General features: G+C 39.3%; 2 protein-coding genes across 4 annotated transcripts; one reads left to right on the top strand and one right to left on the bottom strand.

Moving 5' to 3' along the window:
• Positions 1-4,342: 4,342 nt before the first annotated feature.
• Gapcena (GTPase activating protein and centrosome-associated) lies at positions 4,343-13,028 on the top strand. Of its 3 annotated transcripts, XR_013102163.1 has the most exons (19): positions 4,343-4,672; positions 5,072-5,250; positions 5,354-5,528; positions 5,618-5,816; positions 5,893-6,076; positions 6,154-6,519; positions 6,591-6,866; positions 6,949-7,117; positions 7,196-7,437; positions 7,508-7,696; positions 7,807-7,932; positions 8,012-8,197; positions 8,275-8,449; positions 10,781-10,971; positions 11,052-11,111; positions 11,183-11,368; positions 11,453-11,690; positions 11,830-11,902; positions 12,008-13,028. XR_013102163.1 is itself a non-coding variant. In XM_076900102.1 (18 exons), the coding sequence occupies exons 2-17, from the start codon at positions 5,080-5,082 to the stop codon at positions 11,684-11,686; spliced, it is 3,129 nt and encodes a 1,042-aa protein (XP_076756217.1). In that variant the 5' UTR covers positions 4,343-4,622; positions 5,072-5,079; the 3' UTR covers positions 11,687-11,690; positions 11,830-11,917. The 3 variants fall into 3 exon arrangements, 2 of the variants coding, with proteins under 2 accessions (XP_076756217.1, XP_076756215.1); XM_076900102.1 differs by lacking the exon at positions 12,008-13,028 and having other exon boundaries at positions 4,343-4,622; positions 11,830-11,917; XM_076900100.1 differs by lacking the exon at positions 12,008-13,028 and having other exon boundaries at positions 11,830-11,917.
• A 1,254-nt stretch (positions 13,029-14,282) lies between these two features.
• On the bottom strand, positions 14,283-18,875 carry Hen1 (Hen1 methyltransferase). Its single transcript, XM_076898960.1, has 5 exons — positions 18,520-18,875; positions 17,977-18,224; positions 17,677-17,859; positions 14,776-17,573; positions 14,283-14,705 (listed from the first exon to the last, which is right to left on the bottom strand). The coding sequence occupies exons 1-5, from the start codon at positions 18,790-18,792 to the stop codon at positions 14,485-14,487; spliced, it is 3,723 nt and encodes a 1,240-aa protein (XP_076755075.1). The 5' UTR covers positions 18,793-18,875; the 3' UTR covers positions 14,283-14,484.
• Positions 18,876-20,210: the final 1,335 nt, after the last annotated feature.

The raw sequence follows: 20,210 nt of genomic DNA, 5'->3' as shown, positions 1-20,210 counted from the left end.
GAGGCTGAACACTTGTAGCCGGCTGGGCGGATCTCGTTCGAAGCTTCACCGGCATCGCTGCTCCCTCGTGGCAGCCCACGGACCCTGGCCTTCTGCGATCCTCTCTCAGAAACGGCAATTACTCGTGCACGCCATCCTCGTCGTCGAGACTGCAAATTAAACCAACCGTTCAGTGATGGAAAAACTTATAAAGAACCGCGACAGTGTTTCACGCCCAACCAAGTCGCAACGCGCGTCCCAAGCCTTTTATATTCTCCTGTAACCTAGTAATTGCAAGCCAAAATTAGATTTCCAATTAGAAGAATTCGCTAAATCCTCGCTTTCACCAATCAACGCTGCGTACGCGATTCGCCCAATAAAGCGCGATTTAAAAATGTTTGCAACAAAAAAAGTGAAATGGTAAACGTTAGAGGAACGAAAAGCGTTATCGAACAAACGACGGTCTAACGAGCATTCGCGGGTGAACGTTCGCGTACGAATGTCACTGAACCTTTATCGACATTTTCAATGGGCACGTTCACGCGACTTCGGAACCTATAGCAGAGGATCGGTCGTCGGTCGACGAGCAGATAGACGACGACAAGCGTCGCGAACGTACATTGTTTTTAACATACTGATTAGGTCTGGAAACGCAGTCTTCCTGGAGTTCAGGTTTCAAGCTGAGAATTGCCAGGTCACAACACCAAGTCTTCAGAGAACCGACGCGACGATACGCTGATTATCGAAGACGCTCGATCAGATTTTCATCAATCGCTTCGACCATTCACCACCAACGCGACGCGTTACTAATATTAAACGGCAGTTGTGCTTCCTCGAACAATACGACGTACCTCTCTTTATCGATCTATTATCGATCACGTCCAATTAAGTAACTCGCGATGCCCTCCAATCGGCACTCGAGAAATAAATCGACAGAGACGAAGGCGATTTTATAGGTAATTTAGGGAAAGTCCAGGAATACGAGGAAATCTCTCGCGAAACTATTCGTCGAGTCGAGGGTAACAATGATGTTCCCGAGCGAAGAAAAGTTTCTACGGCACAGTGCTTGTTCACTGGAACACGCTGGGCGATGCTTGAACGAAAACGAGCAACCTTGAGCACGTTGGAAGCACGAGCGGGGAATGTCTACTGCTCGTTACAAACGATATTAGAATATTTATACTCGTAGGCAGGAGGTGAAGCTTTTATAATTTGAAACGATAAGATAAGAGCACAATGCAGAAAGTGTTTCGAAGTTACGAACCTTCGCGGCTCTCAAGCTTATCTCCTTCGATTGTTCGCATTTTATTGTTGCTATCGTTACGCCAGATCGACCGTCGCGTAAACACACCGAGTGACGAACGCTTCGATCGTCGTTTCATCGCGGATAAATCATTTTTTCGATCTATCGATGAGTCATATCAATTAAGAGGGACGTTTAATGTTTTGTAAATTGTGGATTAACTATCCTCGTCTCTAGCAACATCGATATCGCGTACGTTCGATTATCCTCGACGAATATAAGAAGAGAGACGAAGGGAGTTCGAACTCTTAAATTCCCAGCGCTGTACGCGACGAGAAGGATCGATCGAGAGAAGAAAAATGTTGCCAAGCTTGCCGAGTAACTTCAAACGCAAAAAGATGAATTCGGTGTTCCGTTACAGGTGGACCACCCTGTAGAAACTGGAGCTCGATTCCAGGAAAGGGGACGCGTTCGCGCGAATCCAGTTAAACGAACCCGCGGATCTTCCCTCGAACCTACCAGATGCGATTCTTCCGAATATTTCGCAAACTATGATAACGCAACGCGATACGAGATACGGAATGGTGTAACTTCTTAATCGCGCGCGGTAATTAAAACGACACGCGGTAATATCGCGAACAGGTGATTGGTAAAAAACGATAAGGAACGTTAGAATTTTCACGAATAGTCCATCTCGAACTGTGTCTCTCGCGACGTTATCTAAACTACCTGTCTTCGGGTCCAACGACGCGGCACTGCTCGCGTTTCCGCCGCAGCATTTTTGTTTAAACAAACCGTCTGTCACGTGTCCACCACCACCACGCTCGTCGTTTGTTTAACACGCGAGATGTACGAGCGTCGAATCGAGAGAAACGCGTCAGGCGAATTATTATATTTCGGCTAACCTTGCGGCACGCGAAAAACACCGGGAAACGAGCGAAGACAATCCTGCGTGTACACCGTAATCGAAATGGTTTCGTCTATTTTCGGATCTAGAGCGAATAACGCGTGTGGCCGGCTAGAAGGGACGCGTGAATAATCGCGATGACATTTTCCAATTGACATTGAACATTTCTAAAGATAAAATTACACGGGTATAAACAAGTGATGTATCGTTTCCATTGGTTCGCCTATTACCAGTGATAGATTCGGGGTATATCGATATTCGTATTTCTTGATAAATCGTCGCCAATTACCACGCAGTTCCTCCTCCTGTCAAAAGGGGTTTATCTGAACGCATAAAACGCGACTGTCGTGTATCGCGTTGGCACAAGTGTACACAGGGTCCGGTATTTTCTTTTTTTTTTTTTTCTTTTACGGAACAAACGCGAAGAATGGTATTTCGAAACGGTCTACCGTATTGTCAATATTTTCTCGATGCTTCCGCGAGTTTAAAGGCACACCGCGAGAACGCGCGGTGCACCGAGACTAGAAACAATTCGAAGGGACAACAATCGGATGCCTCGCGGAAATACAAAACTATCGTCTCATGATGGCAGGTGCGGGACAATTCTCGTCTTGACTTTATAACCTCTCGTTTCGTGTGGCCGTTGCGTGACGTCCCGGGGAACCGTACGAGTTTTCGTTCGCTGATCCGTCAGACCGTACGGTCCGCGAGAACGAGAAACGAGCATCGACGCCGACTAAATCCCGACAGATCGCCGGATAATCAACGATATACGCGACGCCCGTTCGAAAACCGATGCAAACGGGGGGGAAAAAAAAAGCAAAGAGTAGACAGCTCTGAATTGTACTCACTCGTCTTCGACTTGTCCCCGCTACCACCGATGCTAGCCGACCTCGCACATTCTAACACTTCTCATGGTTACGAACTCGTTCTCTCGGGAAACCACAAAATTTACAACGAATCTCGATAAGAGAACCCGACAATTTTCCCAGACAAAAAAGCTTCCTCACATCCGACGGAACGGAGGTCGTCTGTGAACTGACGCATCGCGACTCTAGTTCGCTCGGCAGAGACGCGACGCCACCTGTCGTCGTGTCCGCGCAAGCTGCGTTCATCCGCGCGTCTCATTGGTCGCGCCTCACACGCGCGCCGAGTGAGACGCGCGTTCCGATTGGCCGATACCGTTCTGTTATTAGTCGTTAGTCATGTCACTAGCATCGAATAATTTTTGTTTCCTCGATAATAACGAACAATATTTTCGCCAATCAAAATTGACGCTTCGAGGGGAAAGCCGAGTGGTATTTAAATTCAAATGTAACGCGATACCGTTCGGATTGTTGTTAAATAAGGAGGAGCACTTTACGATGCAACCTAGTAATTTTTACGTCATTTGCATCGCTGAACGCTGTACACATAACATAGCAAGTAATTGCACGTAATTATATAGATTACGAAATTCTATATGCTAATCTTACATATGAATGTATCTACATAACCAAGTTCTTAACTGCACAGTTTTGTCGTATATTCTAAACGAATGAAAGAAAATACGTAAAGAGCAATGATATTTAGATTGCTTATAATTTTGAAACGAATCATTCTAACTAGTTTGATCAATCTCTTAATGTATGTATACACAAGTGTAACAAGAGAGAAATTGAAAATCTTGTACTCACTATTTGTACAAACGACATCTTTCGTAACAGACGGTGTCTTTTGTAAAAAAAAAAAGGAACGCGCGAGCTTTTATATCGTTACACAACACGATAGTACGCGGACGTAATTAAGGAAAACGGGTTAATCCGCATGAGGAGGACAAAGGAGGAAAATCGGTTCGAAGTTGTTGCGCGGTCCGAGGCGGCTCGTCCGCAATTCGTCGTAGCAGAGCGGACTTCCGGGAGCTTAGTGGTGAAATGGCTGACGCCGAGGTTGACTTTTCTGTCAAACCGAATTATTCCTCTCGCGGTTGAAATCATGCAATTGTTCACTGATTTAACGGGAAAATCGTTGGAACGTGGTTAGATCGATGCGTGGATCGTGGAATCGGGGTGTGTCCGTGGGTTTAATGAACAGTAACGCGAGAAGAGGCGCCGGTGTCCCTTCAGGTTCTCGATCCAGCGAGAGGGTAAATCCCAGCGCTTTGCTGGGGGTGCGAATAAAACCGAGCAGCTATAAAGCGTGCGGCGACGAAAATCGAGGCGTGAACAAGCTCGCTTGAGGATGCGATTCAGATGATCTGAACTACCTTTGACTGGCGAATCAACATCAGCAATTCGAGTTAGTGTGCTTTTTAGTGATGTCGCGTCGAACTTTGTACGAGCGAAGCTTGTTTTGCTTTCCCGATCTCGGTGCAGTGTATTATTTTGCTCGTATTCAAATGAGTCGCGCTGATAAATTACGAGGTTAAACACCGATCGTTAGGCGGACCCCTGTCAGAAGTGGGAATTATTCCCGTCCGTTCCGATTGTTTGCATCGAACCCGTTGCACAAATGGTATTCAATGGTTACTAAAAATAAAAATTGAATTGTACTCGAGAGATATAGTGAGTAAAGTGCGATCATTCGTGAGAACCAACTCAAATCTTCTTCCTTTTTATTTCATCTTATTCCATAAATAGAGTGCAAATAGCCTGTCTTCTATTTATAGTGAATGTGCAATTAGTTTTATTATGTAGATGTATGTAACATCGATTAGATACTGGAACATTGCGTTTTTCTTTTTGTCTTTTTTTTTCTTTACTTAATCATTAGCACCTACGATCATTTGTTGTATTACTTTTAGTTGTGTAACATATATTTACTTAAGTGCATACCTGTATGCATACACGTATGCGTATCTATATATATGCGCACATATATCTGTGTGTCAAATTGTTACATTAAATTATATTCACACTATTCTTGTTCGTTAAATGACAAGAATTTTCTATGCTATGTTATAGACATAGTTATGGAGGATAGCATGAGTGTTAAATCAATGGAATCAGTGGCGACAAGTGACGAATATGAATTTGTAAATGATAGAGGCAATGGAAAACAGCAGCAAACACTGCTTGAATTACCGATGTTAAAAATTGCTAACAACGGTAATTTCGAAGATCTTCAAAATAATCTTCGCGAGGTTTGTATACACTTGTATTATTGAATGAACAACAAGCTATAATCTACATTGTCCATGACATCGCGTATCTATTATTATCTGAGCGAGTGATAAAAAATTGCAGGTATTGACAGAAGACTCAAAGATGGAAAGTAATGACTATAAAATTGTCAGCAGTGTACAACAAAATCAACAAAAGGCGAAAAAAGTGGGACAAAGCAAATTCTATGATGTAAGTTCGTGTTTAGTTACGTCTGAAAAACAGGACATTATGAAACCGGAAGATTATACTGATGAAGGTATAAGTTACTGTTAATTCTTCACGATGGACTTAGGCGGTGTTTTAGCAGGTTTCCAAACGTAGATCACAATTTGTTTCATTTTATAGAAATAAATTCTCTGGCACACGTTCAACAAGAGTGTACTATTTTTAATGGGGTAACTTATTTGGGATCGGCAGCAATAAACGCACCAAAATCAGAATGTGAGATACAGCGTAACATGAACATACTAAATGCAGAACAGTCTCTTAATCTAGGAATCAAAGTATCTGTTTCTGTGCCTAGCAGTTCTCAAGGTTCTGTTGTGTACGTACAATTGACAAATATTTTAACATAACGTTAGTTGTCATTTTAATCTGCGAGTCGTTATGTTTTACGACAGTTTATACGACGCTACTACCCAACAACCAATGGCGCACTACGAAGTACAACGAATCTTGTTTTACGCACGTGGTGATAGTACTGGTCCATGCGCGGCATGTTTTGCTTTTACATGGTCACACGGGGATACATTGGAATCTGCTATTTATCAGTGTCACGTTTTTCGGTGCGACATACCAGAAGCTGTACGTTCGATAAATGCATTTCGATAAAATCGTATCGCATCTTAAACGGAATGTATAAATGTTACTATTTGTTCTAGGTAGGACAAGTTTCCGCTTGCTTCTCCAAAGCATTTCATAGAATACCACGATCCATGACTAGTTCTCTAACAGGAAGTGATTTCAATGGCTTTAATATTGGTAGTGAAAAAACTAATTCTCGAGTATTTATTTTTGAAGTAACAATGGAAGTCAAGGAAGAAGATGGAAAGGGTGGTTTTAGTACAGTTCCTAAAGACAGAAGTTGTTTCAAACTACGAAGTAACATAGCGAAACAAGTATGTTTAACTATCCAACAAGTATCCAGCAAGGAAGGAGGAATTACTCTTGAAGTTGAAAGATGCTTTGGAGTTCTTGTTAGCCCTGGTCGCAACGTTAAACACAGCGACATGCGTCTGCTCGAAATGGTAAAATGAAACATATGAACATTAAATATCTGTTGTTAATAAGTTTTGTAACAAGAAAGTATTATTTCCAGCAAGTGAATGCTGGTCCGCTGATTCAAGATAAACAATGTTACAATATACACGGACACTGGGATCCTGCAGATCCAGCCCTGGAGGCTCTTAATATCGAAACTCCCAGGGAAGGGAAAATTTACATGACAGTCGCTGTTGATTTAGTAATTCGCGGTATTCGAGAACCAGTCAGATTCATAATTGAAACGTTAGTTAAAGTATTCCCACAAAACGAAAGGTTCTGGTATCTTAACAAAAGAAACCTTGTACAACAATTCTATCTTAATTCGAAAGAAGTAAGAAGAAATAATCGATCATAAGCAACATTTTGTTCATCCCGTTGACCTCACTAATTCTATGCGCATTTATCATCTTTAGATAATATCTGGAGATGGAACAGAAGTTCACTATGAAGTACAAAGTATAGAAACTTCAGGAGAGCTGGATAGAAATAGGCTAAACCTTGCTCTTAATTTAGCATCATTGATTCGATCGCCTTCCTTAACCAGCATTGATACACTTACGCCCAAAGAAGAGATCGATTCAGGTTCAACAAATTTTTCGATTGTTTTTAATGAACGAAAAAAAGCTAAAGAATATATCGAATATACCTTTATATTGACAGACGGAGACGAACCAATGTTAAGTGGTACTGGCGAGGTATCGAAAGATTGTTCCGCAGACGAATTAGCTAATTGGGCGGAAGTTCTAGGTAGCTGGGGAGTTAACGAACAACGTCCAAAGCTTCTTATAAAGCTCGCAAAGCAAGGTATTCCCGAAGCTTTACGCGGCGAGGTATGGCAGCGTCTAAGTAATTGTGATAATTCACAAGAGATGATGGATAGATATAGGACTTTAATTACTAAGGTAAGTGAAAGCATTACATGGAAATGCAAGGCTACCTTCGTTTGATAATTATATCACGTTACACTTATAGGAGAGCAATTGCGAAAGCGTTATTTTGAGAGATATTAATAGAACATTTCCTGCCCATGACTTTTTCAAAGAAACAGGTGGTTTAGGACAAGATTCCTTGTACAGAATAAACAAAGCGTACGCGGTATACGATGAGGAAGTTGGATATTGTCAAGGACTTAGTTTTTTAGTTGCTAGTTTATTGCTTCACGTAAGTAGTTACCACCCAGCATTTGATACTTGTAAGATATGCACGTGCATTCACGGTAGCGATTTATTAGGGTATTTAATGAGAAGAAAAACGTTAGGTATTTCTTGTAGATGCCGGAGGAACAAGCTTTCTGTGTTCTGGTTAAATTAATGTACGATTATGGTCTAAGAGATTTGTACAAGGATAGGTTTGACAACCTCCATATGAGATTTTATCAGCTTAATAGATTAATAGAGGTTCGTAATATATTTCACTCGATCATGTACGTACGATTGTAACATTTATATTATCCGCTGTTATCGTTAACTCTTTTAGGATCAGCTGCCAGAACTTTATAAACACTTTTGCGATCGCGGTGTAGAGACGCATATGTTCGCCGCACAATGGTTTTTAACTTTGTTTACAGCCAGATTTCCACTTTATCTTGTTTTCCATATCTTGGATGTATTTCTTTTGCAAGGACTCGATACACTGTTTCAAGTAGCCCTCGCGTTATTAATGGTAGGTGTGTTTTTTTTATTCAAACAATGTTAATGCTTTGATAAAATTGTATCACCAGGAGAAATCTGTTTCTCCAGTTGTGCAAAAAAGAACTGCTCCAACTCGACTTCGAAAGTATATTAAAATACTTTCGAGTGCATTTGCCGAAACGTTGCCGAAATGAAGAAGTGTCGCGGTATGTCATGAAGTTAGCCTGTTCGGTTACTCTGAAGAAACTAAAGAAGTATGAAGCAGAATTTATGACACTAAAAGGTAATTTCATATTTTATGTTTAAATCACGCAAATAATCATTAATATCTGTACACTTGACAATCGTGTAAAACATGATACTTACTGTCTCATGTGCATGTGCAGTCTGTATAAGATCGAAAGTGCTATCGTATAATTGTAAATTTAATTTTGTTGTACTGGAGCTTTATAGATTTGGTTTCTAATTAATTGAAACATTTCGGTCGTGATCGTTTAACAATTTATTTTCGATTGTTTAGAGACGAGTATTAAAGTTAATGAAAGTTGTACTAGTCCCAAGTTTTGAAGCTAATCAACAACGTTCTATTAATTACTAAATGAGAAAAAAAGGATACATCATATTGATGTTAATAATGCGTAGCTGGTTTTTTTTCTATACAAGACAAAAAGTATTTCTTACCTTTGTTACATGACACAATTTCATGGTTACACATCAAAGCGTAAACCGTGTCCATCTAGTCTTGCGAAGGAGTTATTCGAGTGAATAATTTTCCTTCGCAATAAAATTTAATGTTTACAGTGTAATAGATGTCGGTGAGAAAGTTTATTGCACAAAATGGGTGGTGGTTTGAATGCTATATATATATATGTATAATTCTTAATATAATGCGGAGCACAAGGATTATATAGTAAAGTATACGAGAAAAGATAATAAGTATTTGAACGATGAGTTCGATTTTGTTGACTTTTTTGTTTTGTAAGTACCTTTTGTACTTCTACATAAGTAAAATTTTTATTTTCATATTTTATTCGATTTCGCGTAATTTCTCGCGGTGATGTTATGTGTTCGGCATAGAATAGCAAGCTGTGTAAATGCGCTGATAAAATGTGATTCAGTGATAATTGTGCACGAGCATGAGGTTTCAACCGGTTGATGAATTATGAAATATATGTACACTGATATCTTTGTATTGCCGTGTACGTGTACCGTGGTTCAGTCTCGAACAGTTCACGATTCCATCGTACCATTAAGAGTATTGTCATTCTGATTGTAAATAGAATTAGAATTTCTTTGGATCCAATAAACTGGTTGAAATATCATACGTAGCTATTGTATTATAGTGAGATACACCTTGCAGAATAAATACACTTTTTGTTTTCACTGGTTGTGCTACGCTTAATGCGGGTATTTTGTTTGCAAATGCTAATGAGTCACAGACTATAACAACGTCACTTGTTGCAAGAGGAAAGCACTCTCTAAAAGGTGTACTTAGAGTACATTGATATGATTATTTCTTTTTCTTCTTTTTTCAATCAAATTGTTTATGTTGTAACATTTGTAAATTTCCTCAACTTTGTGTTGTTTGTAATAATATTTGTTCGCGTTTATCCAGCTATAGTGGTTTGTATACTGTCCAGTGTACCAATTTTTATAAAAAGAAATTTATTTATTTTTCCTTATTGAAAATAAATTCTTCCGTTTAGAATATCGTTTTTAATTTTGTCAATTTACCTATGCATATCCTGTTTCCTCACACTCTTGCTCTTTCGTATCTTGCTTCAATTTTTGGAATTGCATGCAGTACATGGTAAACGTATTTAGGTACAAACGCTTCTAGCTTTCGTTTTATAACTAACTGCAAAACAATGGAATTATCTCGTACGAATTATCTTGAAATCGTTTCAAATTTGTTTGATGCTTTTGCGCGATACGGTGGTCGGGTAACTTTGACAAGAAATTCGTAATACAAAGTTGTTGAAGCTTACAAGGGTTAACAGGTGCTAAAAATGATCGTTAATCGCCACGAGGAAGAATCGTTCATTTGCGATTACTTGGATTCGTGAGATCAGTTAACAATCAACTGCATAGTCCCCATAGCCAAGTGAAATAAAACATTGCATAGCCATGGACGTATTCGTTTACCGTCCGTTATAACGTGTACGCGTTCAAATTTCATTTATCAGTGACATTATCTGCACGCTTACGAGCTATGGTAGGTAACAAACGTATCTGCTTAACAGCTGTGCCAGCAGTTTAAAATTGGCGACGGTATGTTCTGCACACAAAGAATATGTAGTCGGACAGTGGTATCTGCTTTTGCAAGATATCGCGTGTCCGCCACTTACATTGAAACCATTCGTTTTCAACGATGAGCCATATTGCGCGGACACCAATAAAGAGTAAGATTATATTTTAACAGCCCTTATTACGTAATTACAATTTGGAATACTCGAATCGTCGTTCCACCTATGGAAAGCCACGACACGATTGTAAACGTGCACAGATGTATCCACATTATATTTAACTCTTGTGATAATGTGTTCAAACAAAGTATCGTTTCGAGGTGTACGGAAGTACAAGTTAACGCGTGATGTTTATTTGCGGTAAATAGAGGCCCAAGAGAATGCGGACGAGTACAGTAACGAGGTAGAACAATTACGCGGTACGGTGGCGAGGAACGAGGAGGAGAAACAGAGACTAGAGGCTGAATTGATTCAAGTAAAGGACATGCTGCAACGAGAGGTGGCGAGGGCAGAGGCGGAAAGTCGGCGAAGCAGCGTTATTATCGCTGAATACAAACAGGTACGTATATCCGCGAACATATCATGTTTATCGTACGATTGGTCCCATTCGATCGTGTTCAGCTTAAGCGCTTGTTTCAGATTTGCCAACGTTTAGAAGACGACTACAATGCGGCGAAGTCGACGCTTAGCGAACTGCGGGTAAGTTTGGACCACGTAGGAAGTCAGACTCGATCGTTCTGCGATGTTTTCTAAACGATTGTACGTTGTAGTCTAAGGTATCGAAATGTGAAAAGTGTAGGAGTTGCATAATGGACTCGTCGAATATATTGGCAGACATTGCGCACCCTTTAGAAAACCGTATAGAGTTGCACAGAGTGCAGGAGAGGGTGCGCGAATTGGAATTGGAGTTGGCCCAAACGAAGCTGGCCCACGTCGAGGCCGAGTGTAGAAATCAGGTGGGTAAAATAAACGGTTATCCGCTGTTATTGAAGTGGGCTTCCCTTTGGAATTAGTGCCACGAGATTGGGCTTCTTTTCTAGGATCTGACGCATCAGTTGCACGCGACCGCCTCCGAGCTTCAAGCGGCGAAAAATAGCTGGCCGTGGCTCAGCAAGACGCTGTCGAGCATTAAAGAGGCGGCGAATAAGAGAGAAGTAATGCCTCCTCTGTTGATGAAAGACTTGAGACGGGACAGCGCGCCAGGAGGTGAAATGCATCACTTGATACATTCCCGTAGTCGCGAGACTCGTGACAACCTCAAAGAAGCTGTGTGATGCAGTAAGTAACCCCGTTGAACTGCATATGCACGTGTATAATGCGCGTTTTGAACGAACGGAGGGATATTTTCAAGTAGATGAACAAACTTAATTATATGATATATTCTACACACGTATTAAAATGAAGTTACTTTAACCAGGCGAATTGTTGGAGGAAGAATTCTTACGTTACAAGAAAGAGACCTATTTCAAACACAAATTCGAATACATAATGTACGTCCATGATTACATGTAGTATTCTCTACTTGGTCTGTTCACGGTATACTTTTCGTCAGGTTCCTCACTTGCTTCTTTTCTGGTTTTTTTTTTCTTTTTTAGCGATGGCAACTTTATCTTGCAGTACTGATATTGATCTAGAGATATTCTTTGTTGATACTTCTTAAATTCTCTTATGGTATACTCATTTTTACCGCGTATTTCGTCTGTAAATGATCGATATTACTTTTGAAATCAGTCTTCTATTGCTTTAATAAGAGATTCTGCGTGAAATCGGAAAACTCCTATATTAAGTGACTAAGAGGCACATATAGAAACGCAAAATATTATGATAGATGTTAGCGATAAGTTCACTACGTTTTGTATGAAACTAGTCTAAGACGTGGAAAATAGAAGTGCTATAGAATTTATTGTACATAAATAGTACTCTCAGGCAACTAACAAACGTAACAAATTCAGAGGTCGACGATTTTCCAGCTTTAAAATTCGGATCATGCGAAACCGATCGTATGTCTACAGTTTCGTTTACTTTTTTTCTTTTTTTTTTTTCTATCGATTCATCGCGGTGACATTCCAAAATAAATACGTGTCCGGTGTTTTTCGTTTGCTCGAATCTTACTTTAACCGAGTACAATACCGTATATGACGATACTAATTGACGTACGCGCTTTCACGGGCAACTCTAAACCGCGACGAGTTCCATAGCACATGAAGAAGAAAATGTTTCGTGTATTCTTTAATTGTTGTATATAATTTTGTTATCTCAAGTTGTTAATATATATACATATATATATATATATATATATAAAATCTGTTTGAAATAATACTGCGACGGTTAAGGCGTCCATTACCAGCTGAACGATATAACGGAACGTAAAATTAATTACAGTCCTTTGCGCTATAAAATATATTTTTTGTTTACTTCGTTCTTTTTTCTTTCTTTTTTTTTTTGTAAGATTTTTATTTTATTCTATAAGTTTTCGATGTCGCGGTAAACGACACGTGTCGCTTAAAGCTGTATTTCATTGCCATTTATGCTTCATTCTGACAAAGTCTACACAAAATGGACTCAAGGCCATAAATTACGTTAAGGCACTACTTCGAGTTAGAATCCTTAATCAAATGTTTAGTAAAACTGTTTCGCGACGTAAACAATGAAACCGAGCAAACAATATCCGTGAATGTATGGGAAATATTTCCGATCCTAAATCTGGCTTTCTGATTAGTGCCATTTGATTTCTGTAACCATTCACTACACATATTCCGTGCCGCTCGTACTGTGAATTATCAATTTATAGTATCAGCAATCGATATCGTGCCATTATCTTGCATCGTAAACTTTACGGATGAGATTGGTAACGATCGTCCCCCTTTTTCTCTGTTTCCATTTGAAATTGGTAACGCGCGTACCCTACGGTTCGATTTTTTTGTTTAACGCGATATTCACCACGTAATGTGTACACAGAAACGAAAGCGAAGTTTATGATCACTCTAGTATCTCATACGATAGCCAACAATGATTCTGCATCTTATATGGAACACAAATTTACTTTCTGTAAATACTAAAAATAAAAAAAAAAGGATATATACATTATAGAGAGGTAAGCTACTAACAAGTCATGTAAAGATATAGGTTATTACATATGTATCACTGTACACCTTGTAATGTCATTCCACTATTATTGAAATAAAGAAAGATATCATATCTGTCTATTTCATAAGTGTTTTGCGATATTAATAGTTGTACACCGTGCCATTAATAATGATAACAACACCAGCCCTTAAACGGGAAGCCATTTTTGTTTGGAAGATATGTTTTTATTTGTCCAAAAATGGGAACGAAAACGATATGCGATCTCAGTCTTAAATAGATTTCAACGCACAACCGAAAACGTGATAAATTAACGAAGCATTTTTATTAAATAAGCGCACACAGGTGAAAACGTAACATGTTGATAAACTTTCGTAAACCAATACTGAGGTAAAAACAGCGCTCCACAAATCCTATTTACGCACTTAATAAACGACACGACGCGCGAGGAAGTCTTGAAAATCGTAAGAAAATATATATCTTTTTTTTTTTTAAATTCGTCGTCTTAATGCTTCGAGTGTTAACAAGCAAACCTTATTAAATAGTATACATCCACGTACAGATATATCGGTACTGAAACACATTCGTATGTTTACTAAAGGACACTAATTCCTTAACACGTAAGATGCAAAGACGAGTATACCACGAATTTGTTTTTGCGCGATCACATAAAAGATCCACGAGAAAATAAAAAATAAAAAAAGAATAACAAAAAAAATCCATCCTTTGTAAGAAGAAAAGAAAAACCAACGGTAGCCCGTCTTTCGTTTCTTTTTCTAACGCTTCACAGTATTTTCAAGCGTATAGTATTAATAGAAAAAAATCACATTTCGCGAATTTCAGGAATAGCGTACAAAATAAAAAAAAAAAAAAGGAAAAAATGGCAAGAATATTGTTTAAGAATAGTTACCTTCGAATTTCTATCTTCAGGCTTTGCAAACATATTGAAGGACGATATGTCGAATCATGGGATACTATTTGAACGTTATCACGTGTTACGCGCAGCCCATTGTTCGCTCCCACTGTCGCTGTTCGAAGCACTTTCATTGTCGTCTTCGGCGTTATCATTCTCTACGTTATCCATCAACGCGTTCTCACTGGCGTCGTTCACGCTATCCTCCATCTCGTTATTCTCTAAATCACTATTCTCATCGGAACTACTGTCGAAACCTTCGTCGCGCTCCATGTTCACGTATCTCGCGTCATCACCTGCTCGTACAAAGAATATCGTGCACAAAATCGTCGCATGCAAGACCTGGTATCGCGATCGAATAGTTACCTGCCGCTCGATTTCGAAATCTCTGTTCACGGTGCATTTCAACGTTGATAGGATTGGCCATGTTAAGTATCCTCAGCAACCATATAGGGAAACCGTTCTCCAAACCGTAAATATCGTTCTCGTTTTCAAGATCATCCTCGAGCACGTTGATCAACGGCTGCAGATCCTCCAGATCGTTTAACTCGAGAGCCATCATGTTGTTACCCTCGCCATCTCTGTTGTTGTTCGCGAGATCACCGTTCTCCACTTCGTCCGCGTCGATCGGTTCGAGCCTGGGTGCTTCCGCTATACTCGGCGACTCGGAATCGGACGAGTCGTCTTGCGCTATACTCGATAGGTCGCATTCCGGTGTCATATCTGGAGCGGAGGCGGAGTTCGGATAACCGGAATCCATTACTTCTGGAGACCAGCTATTCGGGGGCGTTTCTACGGTCTCCGGCGATGAAGGTTTCAATTCGATGCTTTCTACTGCTTCTACGACATTCGAATTAACATTCTTAGATTTCGGCTCGCGATTCTCCGCGGCGCATTCGGCTCGTGCCTCGCCATTTAATACTGACGCGGGGCGAACATCCTTTACACCCTCGATACGAGAACTAGGTACAGGAGTACTTTCTAACTTACTAACACCTTTGGCATATTGACAAGATATCTCGGTACTGTTTACAGATTTTACGTCCGCTGGATTACGAGCGTTACGTGGCTCTGATTCCGGTTCAGTCTTTCCGTCATTGTTGTCGTGGGCGAATTCAACGCGCGACTTTGGTTTAATCGTGGAGCGTTGATTTGTTCCACGATTGATCTTTGTATCACAATTTATTGATTGTATATTATTCGTATTATTTGGTACAGCAAGCTTCTCGTCCTCCCTTGCTGATCTCTTTGTAGTAAAAGAACTCGAAGATTCCGTGCCGTTAACAGTAGTAAGGTTTACTAGTAACGTTTCACTTTCTTCTTCGCTTCTGCCGCTATTGGTAGAACTCGTTTCGGGCAATTCCTTTTTTATCGTTTGTTTAGCGTTATTTAATACAGGAGCTATTGTCGACGTAGCGATACCTTTAAACGTATCGTCGTTAGGTTTGTTTAGCAGCTCGTTGCCACCATTTATTTCTAAGTTATCATCGTAAATAGAATTATTCTGCTTATTATACAGCTTACTTAAATTAATAGTTGACAGAGTAGATACAGTTACATCGTTATTGCTTTGCGAGAGTGCTACGTTACTACTTTCTAAGGAATTATTGTTACCAGGACTTATTAACTGATATTCTTCTGTCGCGTACGACGAGTTACTATTACCTTCTTGTTCCTTATAATCCAAAGATCTTCGCTTTTTACCCGTTGCGTTTACTTTGACCTCGGTCTTTGGGGAACTTGTAAACTGTGGTAGACTTTCTATCAAAGCGTTACTTGCGATTGATAAACCACTGTTCGATTGTAAATGAGCCTGTAGCTGATAATCATTTTGCGAGACTTCACTAGCCTGATAAACATCTTGAACTCGATCTTGGTTGAAACAACTTATACTTGCGTCACTATTTAAAAATTTCATATAAGAATCTTCAATCTCCTTGTACGAAGTATTCAAATATATGGTACGCAAGCGATTCGAATCGTGATGATTCTTTAACGGTGATTTATATTCGCTATGGTTTAAATTTACAGCAGCGGTCATCGACGCATTTCCCTGTTCAAATGAATTGTTCAGCATCCAGTGACTACTCATACTTTGATTACACATACTATCGTTTAGTAAATGCTGGTCCATTTGAACGGCTTTTAGAAGGTATGGATCAGGCGAAGTAGATGCACGCGATATAGACATGTACGGTGGAATTTCTAACGTGCGCTCGAGTTTTTGCGTCACGTTTGACATAGTATCGACGTACGTACCCAATGTTACATTAAGAAACGAATCTTCCTTCGTATCATCAAATTTTCTAGTAAAGGAAGAATCGGATAATTCTGCTGATTCGTTCGAATACGATGGAGCGCTATCGTGATACGAATCAGTGAGATCGTTTACACTAGGTATTGGACCTAAATTTTCTGTACTACTGTCTTCATTGTGTCTTTCAAATATTTCAGTATCCCTCGTTGTTTCAGACACATCATCCAATAAAATATTTGCTCCATCAAAAAGATAGGTATTGTCTTGAAGGATAGAATTATTTTGTGGAATAATTATACTTGGTTCTTGTTCCCAATTTTGATTGTCCCATATGTCTGAAGAGTCTTGCTCTGCGAATCTGTTGGAATTAATAGGTGGCCCAGGTTCTCCGTTCCATTCATCTTCGTCCCATCGTTCATCTTCAGTTGCAGAGTAATCATTCCACGCACTGTTTTCTATTGTGCTATAATCAGAAAATGTCGATCGTGGCGGTATCAATACAACCGGTCCGGATTCACGATTCTCAACTGTCCAATTGGCATCCTCTAGTATTGTTTGCAGTGCTTCTGCGGAAATATGAAATGATCCCAACATGTGCAATACTTTTTTCAATGGTACTTCCTCTTCCATGTCGCTGCTTTGATATGACAGATGTCTAATGTAATATGTAGCGTCGTCGAGTATTTTTTCTTCATCCGAACGATTGTCTATACGAAACGGGTAATCGTATCTTATTACAGTTTTAAATAAACCTTCGACTCCGCTGCAACAAATATCCTTCTCGCCTATGTAATGGAAAATAGCCATTTGAGTGCAACATCCCAAATGTTCTGTTCCTTCTGGGCCTTTGCATATACCATCGAATGTTACCGTATAATCTGGATATCTTAATGTAATGTTTTCAGCCCTGTTAATGCAGAATATACACGTATAACATACATATATGTTGTTTTTTGTCTATGATAACATCGAGTTTGAACTTTTTAATTAAAGAAAATATGTATTTTTACCAATCTTGAAATTGCTGTCTAGTCCATTCAAACTTATGGTCGTGATGTCTAAACCCGGAAAAGTTTGGAAAAAGTACGTTGAAATCAGCATTTGGGGTTGTTATCACTGCCAACTTTGGTTTAATGAATTCAAAAATATTGTAAGGAAGATCTGTTAATGTGTCTGGATACAAATGCTCGATCCTGAAGTGTCAAAAAAAGTATTGAACCTTCTATAATACTACAGCATTTGTACTTTAGTTTTCTAACTATATGAAAACTAAAGTAAAACATAATTGTCTACTTTAAAGAATAACCCACAATTCTATGCAAATTACAGCATCCGTCTTTTCTAGTTTCTTGTCATTATGAACGACGCTGCCCTCGCATATCTCAATTACCAGGGGCGCAGCCCTTGTGTGTAAATATTCGTAAACTAATGGAGAAGCCTTATTCTTGTAAGCCTCTAAAAGTGTCCTATCGATATCCACGCATAATATTTCCTCTATACCGTCCGTATTTTTTAAGTAAACCAAAAAGTCAAGTTCTGCGCATCCAAAATCAACGACCTACAAACAACAGAGTGTCACAATTATTTCATTATTCGTGACACTGACCCACGAGGAAAATCAAGTGAATTCGTATTTGCAAGTATCAAACGTGCGATACGAAATAATCGTCTTATATAATCTGTCATATCTCCACATATTTACAGATGTGAAGAGGAAAATATGCCTATTATTACTTGTCCGTTAAGCAAAGTGTTTAGAAGCGACACGACGAAACTCGTTCGTGTTTCTGGTAACAAAGGAAAAAAAATCTGCGCGGCAACTAAGGCGTCACAGAAGCAAGCATGGTTACTACCTTGCGTAATTTCCCACGGTATTTCGCGCTATTAAGCACACCGCTCACAGCAACGTATCTTTGCACATACGCAGGCGGAAAGAATCTGATAGACTTCTCTCCAGGATCCTGTACAGCATCGGGATCTCTCATCCTGTAGTCGGCCTCGGAAATGTTGAGTTGTTTCTCCGTACCAGTTCTATCATCGTCTATGGCTTTTTGCTTGTTAGCTTGGTAATTTTTATACACAAACTTGCCAAAGAGATAAAGTAAGGGAAACAGTACAATGAACATGTCAATAATGAAAATCAATCGCCACTTTTAACACTATCAAATTTTACCAACGCATCCCGGTTCGCCTCCCGTTGTGCGCAATGTCGGCCATATTGTTTTGTTTTGAAGACGACCTCAGACTCGCTTCCGATTGGTCGATGGAATTAGAAGCGCGCGGATATCGAAACTGTCGAATCGGGAGTTGCAGTGTTTCCAATAGCAGAGTGTTCGAGTAAACATTTAAGAGATTCTTTAAAATTATATTCTAAAGAATTGCACGTATATCTCTGCGTTATTAGCAGTCGATATCTGCATCGTTCGAGATATCAAAGGATCGGATAATTAACGTTCGCGGAGGGTGTGAAATAATTTACACGTTGGTTGGTCTCTTATAATTTATTGGAGATTTAATAATAATTAAAATAATAATGCGATAATTATTGATATTGGTAGCAGTCTACTAATTTTCTAAGAAAGCGACGGTTTACACGTTATATCGTTTACATAAATTAAAATAACAGTCGACTTTCTTTATGTACCATTTGTAGTGTCCGTTCACTGTGTATACCGGAACGTCTACGAACCGATATGACTAACAAGTCGGCTCGCTCGCATTACTCTGGTTACTTTAATCCCATTTCGTCGTTAGCAGTAGACTCGCAAAGTATATCTTTATATAATATTTCATATACACACATATATATATATATATTTATATATTTATATGTAATTTATTTATAAGTATATGTTATTTATAAGCGCGCAAATATATTATGCACGAGATCTCTCGGTGGCTGTTATGCAGCCTGCAGGAACATAAAACTCGGTTCTCTATCGTTACAATTCATTATTCTCGTTAACGCGACTATCTACATGATAATCTTGCAGGATTCGAAGAGCCTTAACGTTAATTAAAATATTATATATGGATTTCATTTCGTCTTATTTATACAAAACATCTGTCTGTAGATTCCTCTCTAATAGAATATGTATTCTCTCACTCTCACTCTCTCTCACATTCTCTCTCTCTCTCTCTTTCTCTCTTTCCTTCAAAAGTAGGGATTGTCGAAAGTTCTCTTGTACCCTTATTCTGTTCGAGTGAACGCGTTGGGAATATATAAATCCGTCCCACGAACAGAACGCGAAATAGAAAACGCTCTATGTACTTTAAAAATTAACAACAGGTACCCGCAAGAATTTGTGTTCTCACTTGGATAGAACGAGTTATAGAAAAATTAGACGACCGGCGTACAGGTATATATATGTACATATGTATATGTACGGTCGATAAATAAATAAAGTATCGAGTTCGTGTCGTTGGTGCGGCGTAAAGAACGATCGAAAAATATTATGCTACAGAGTAACTCGTATCTTACGAACATTTTTAATCGCCATCGGAGAGATATTCGTAAATTTCGAAAAATAACGCACGCTGCATC

The sequence above is a fragment of the Xylocopa sonorina genome, chromosome 8, assembly GCF_050948175.1.
Source record: "Xylocopa sonorina isolate GNS202 chromosome 8, iyXylSono1_principal, whole genome shotgun sequence".
Classification (NCBI taxonomy): Eukaryota; Metazoa; Arthropoda; class Insecta; order Hymenoptera; family Apidae; genus Xylocopa; species Xylocopa sonorina.
The sequence above is the reverse complement of the archived record's forward strand: the minus strand, read 5'-3'. Positions and strand labels throughout refer to the sequence as shown.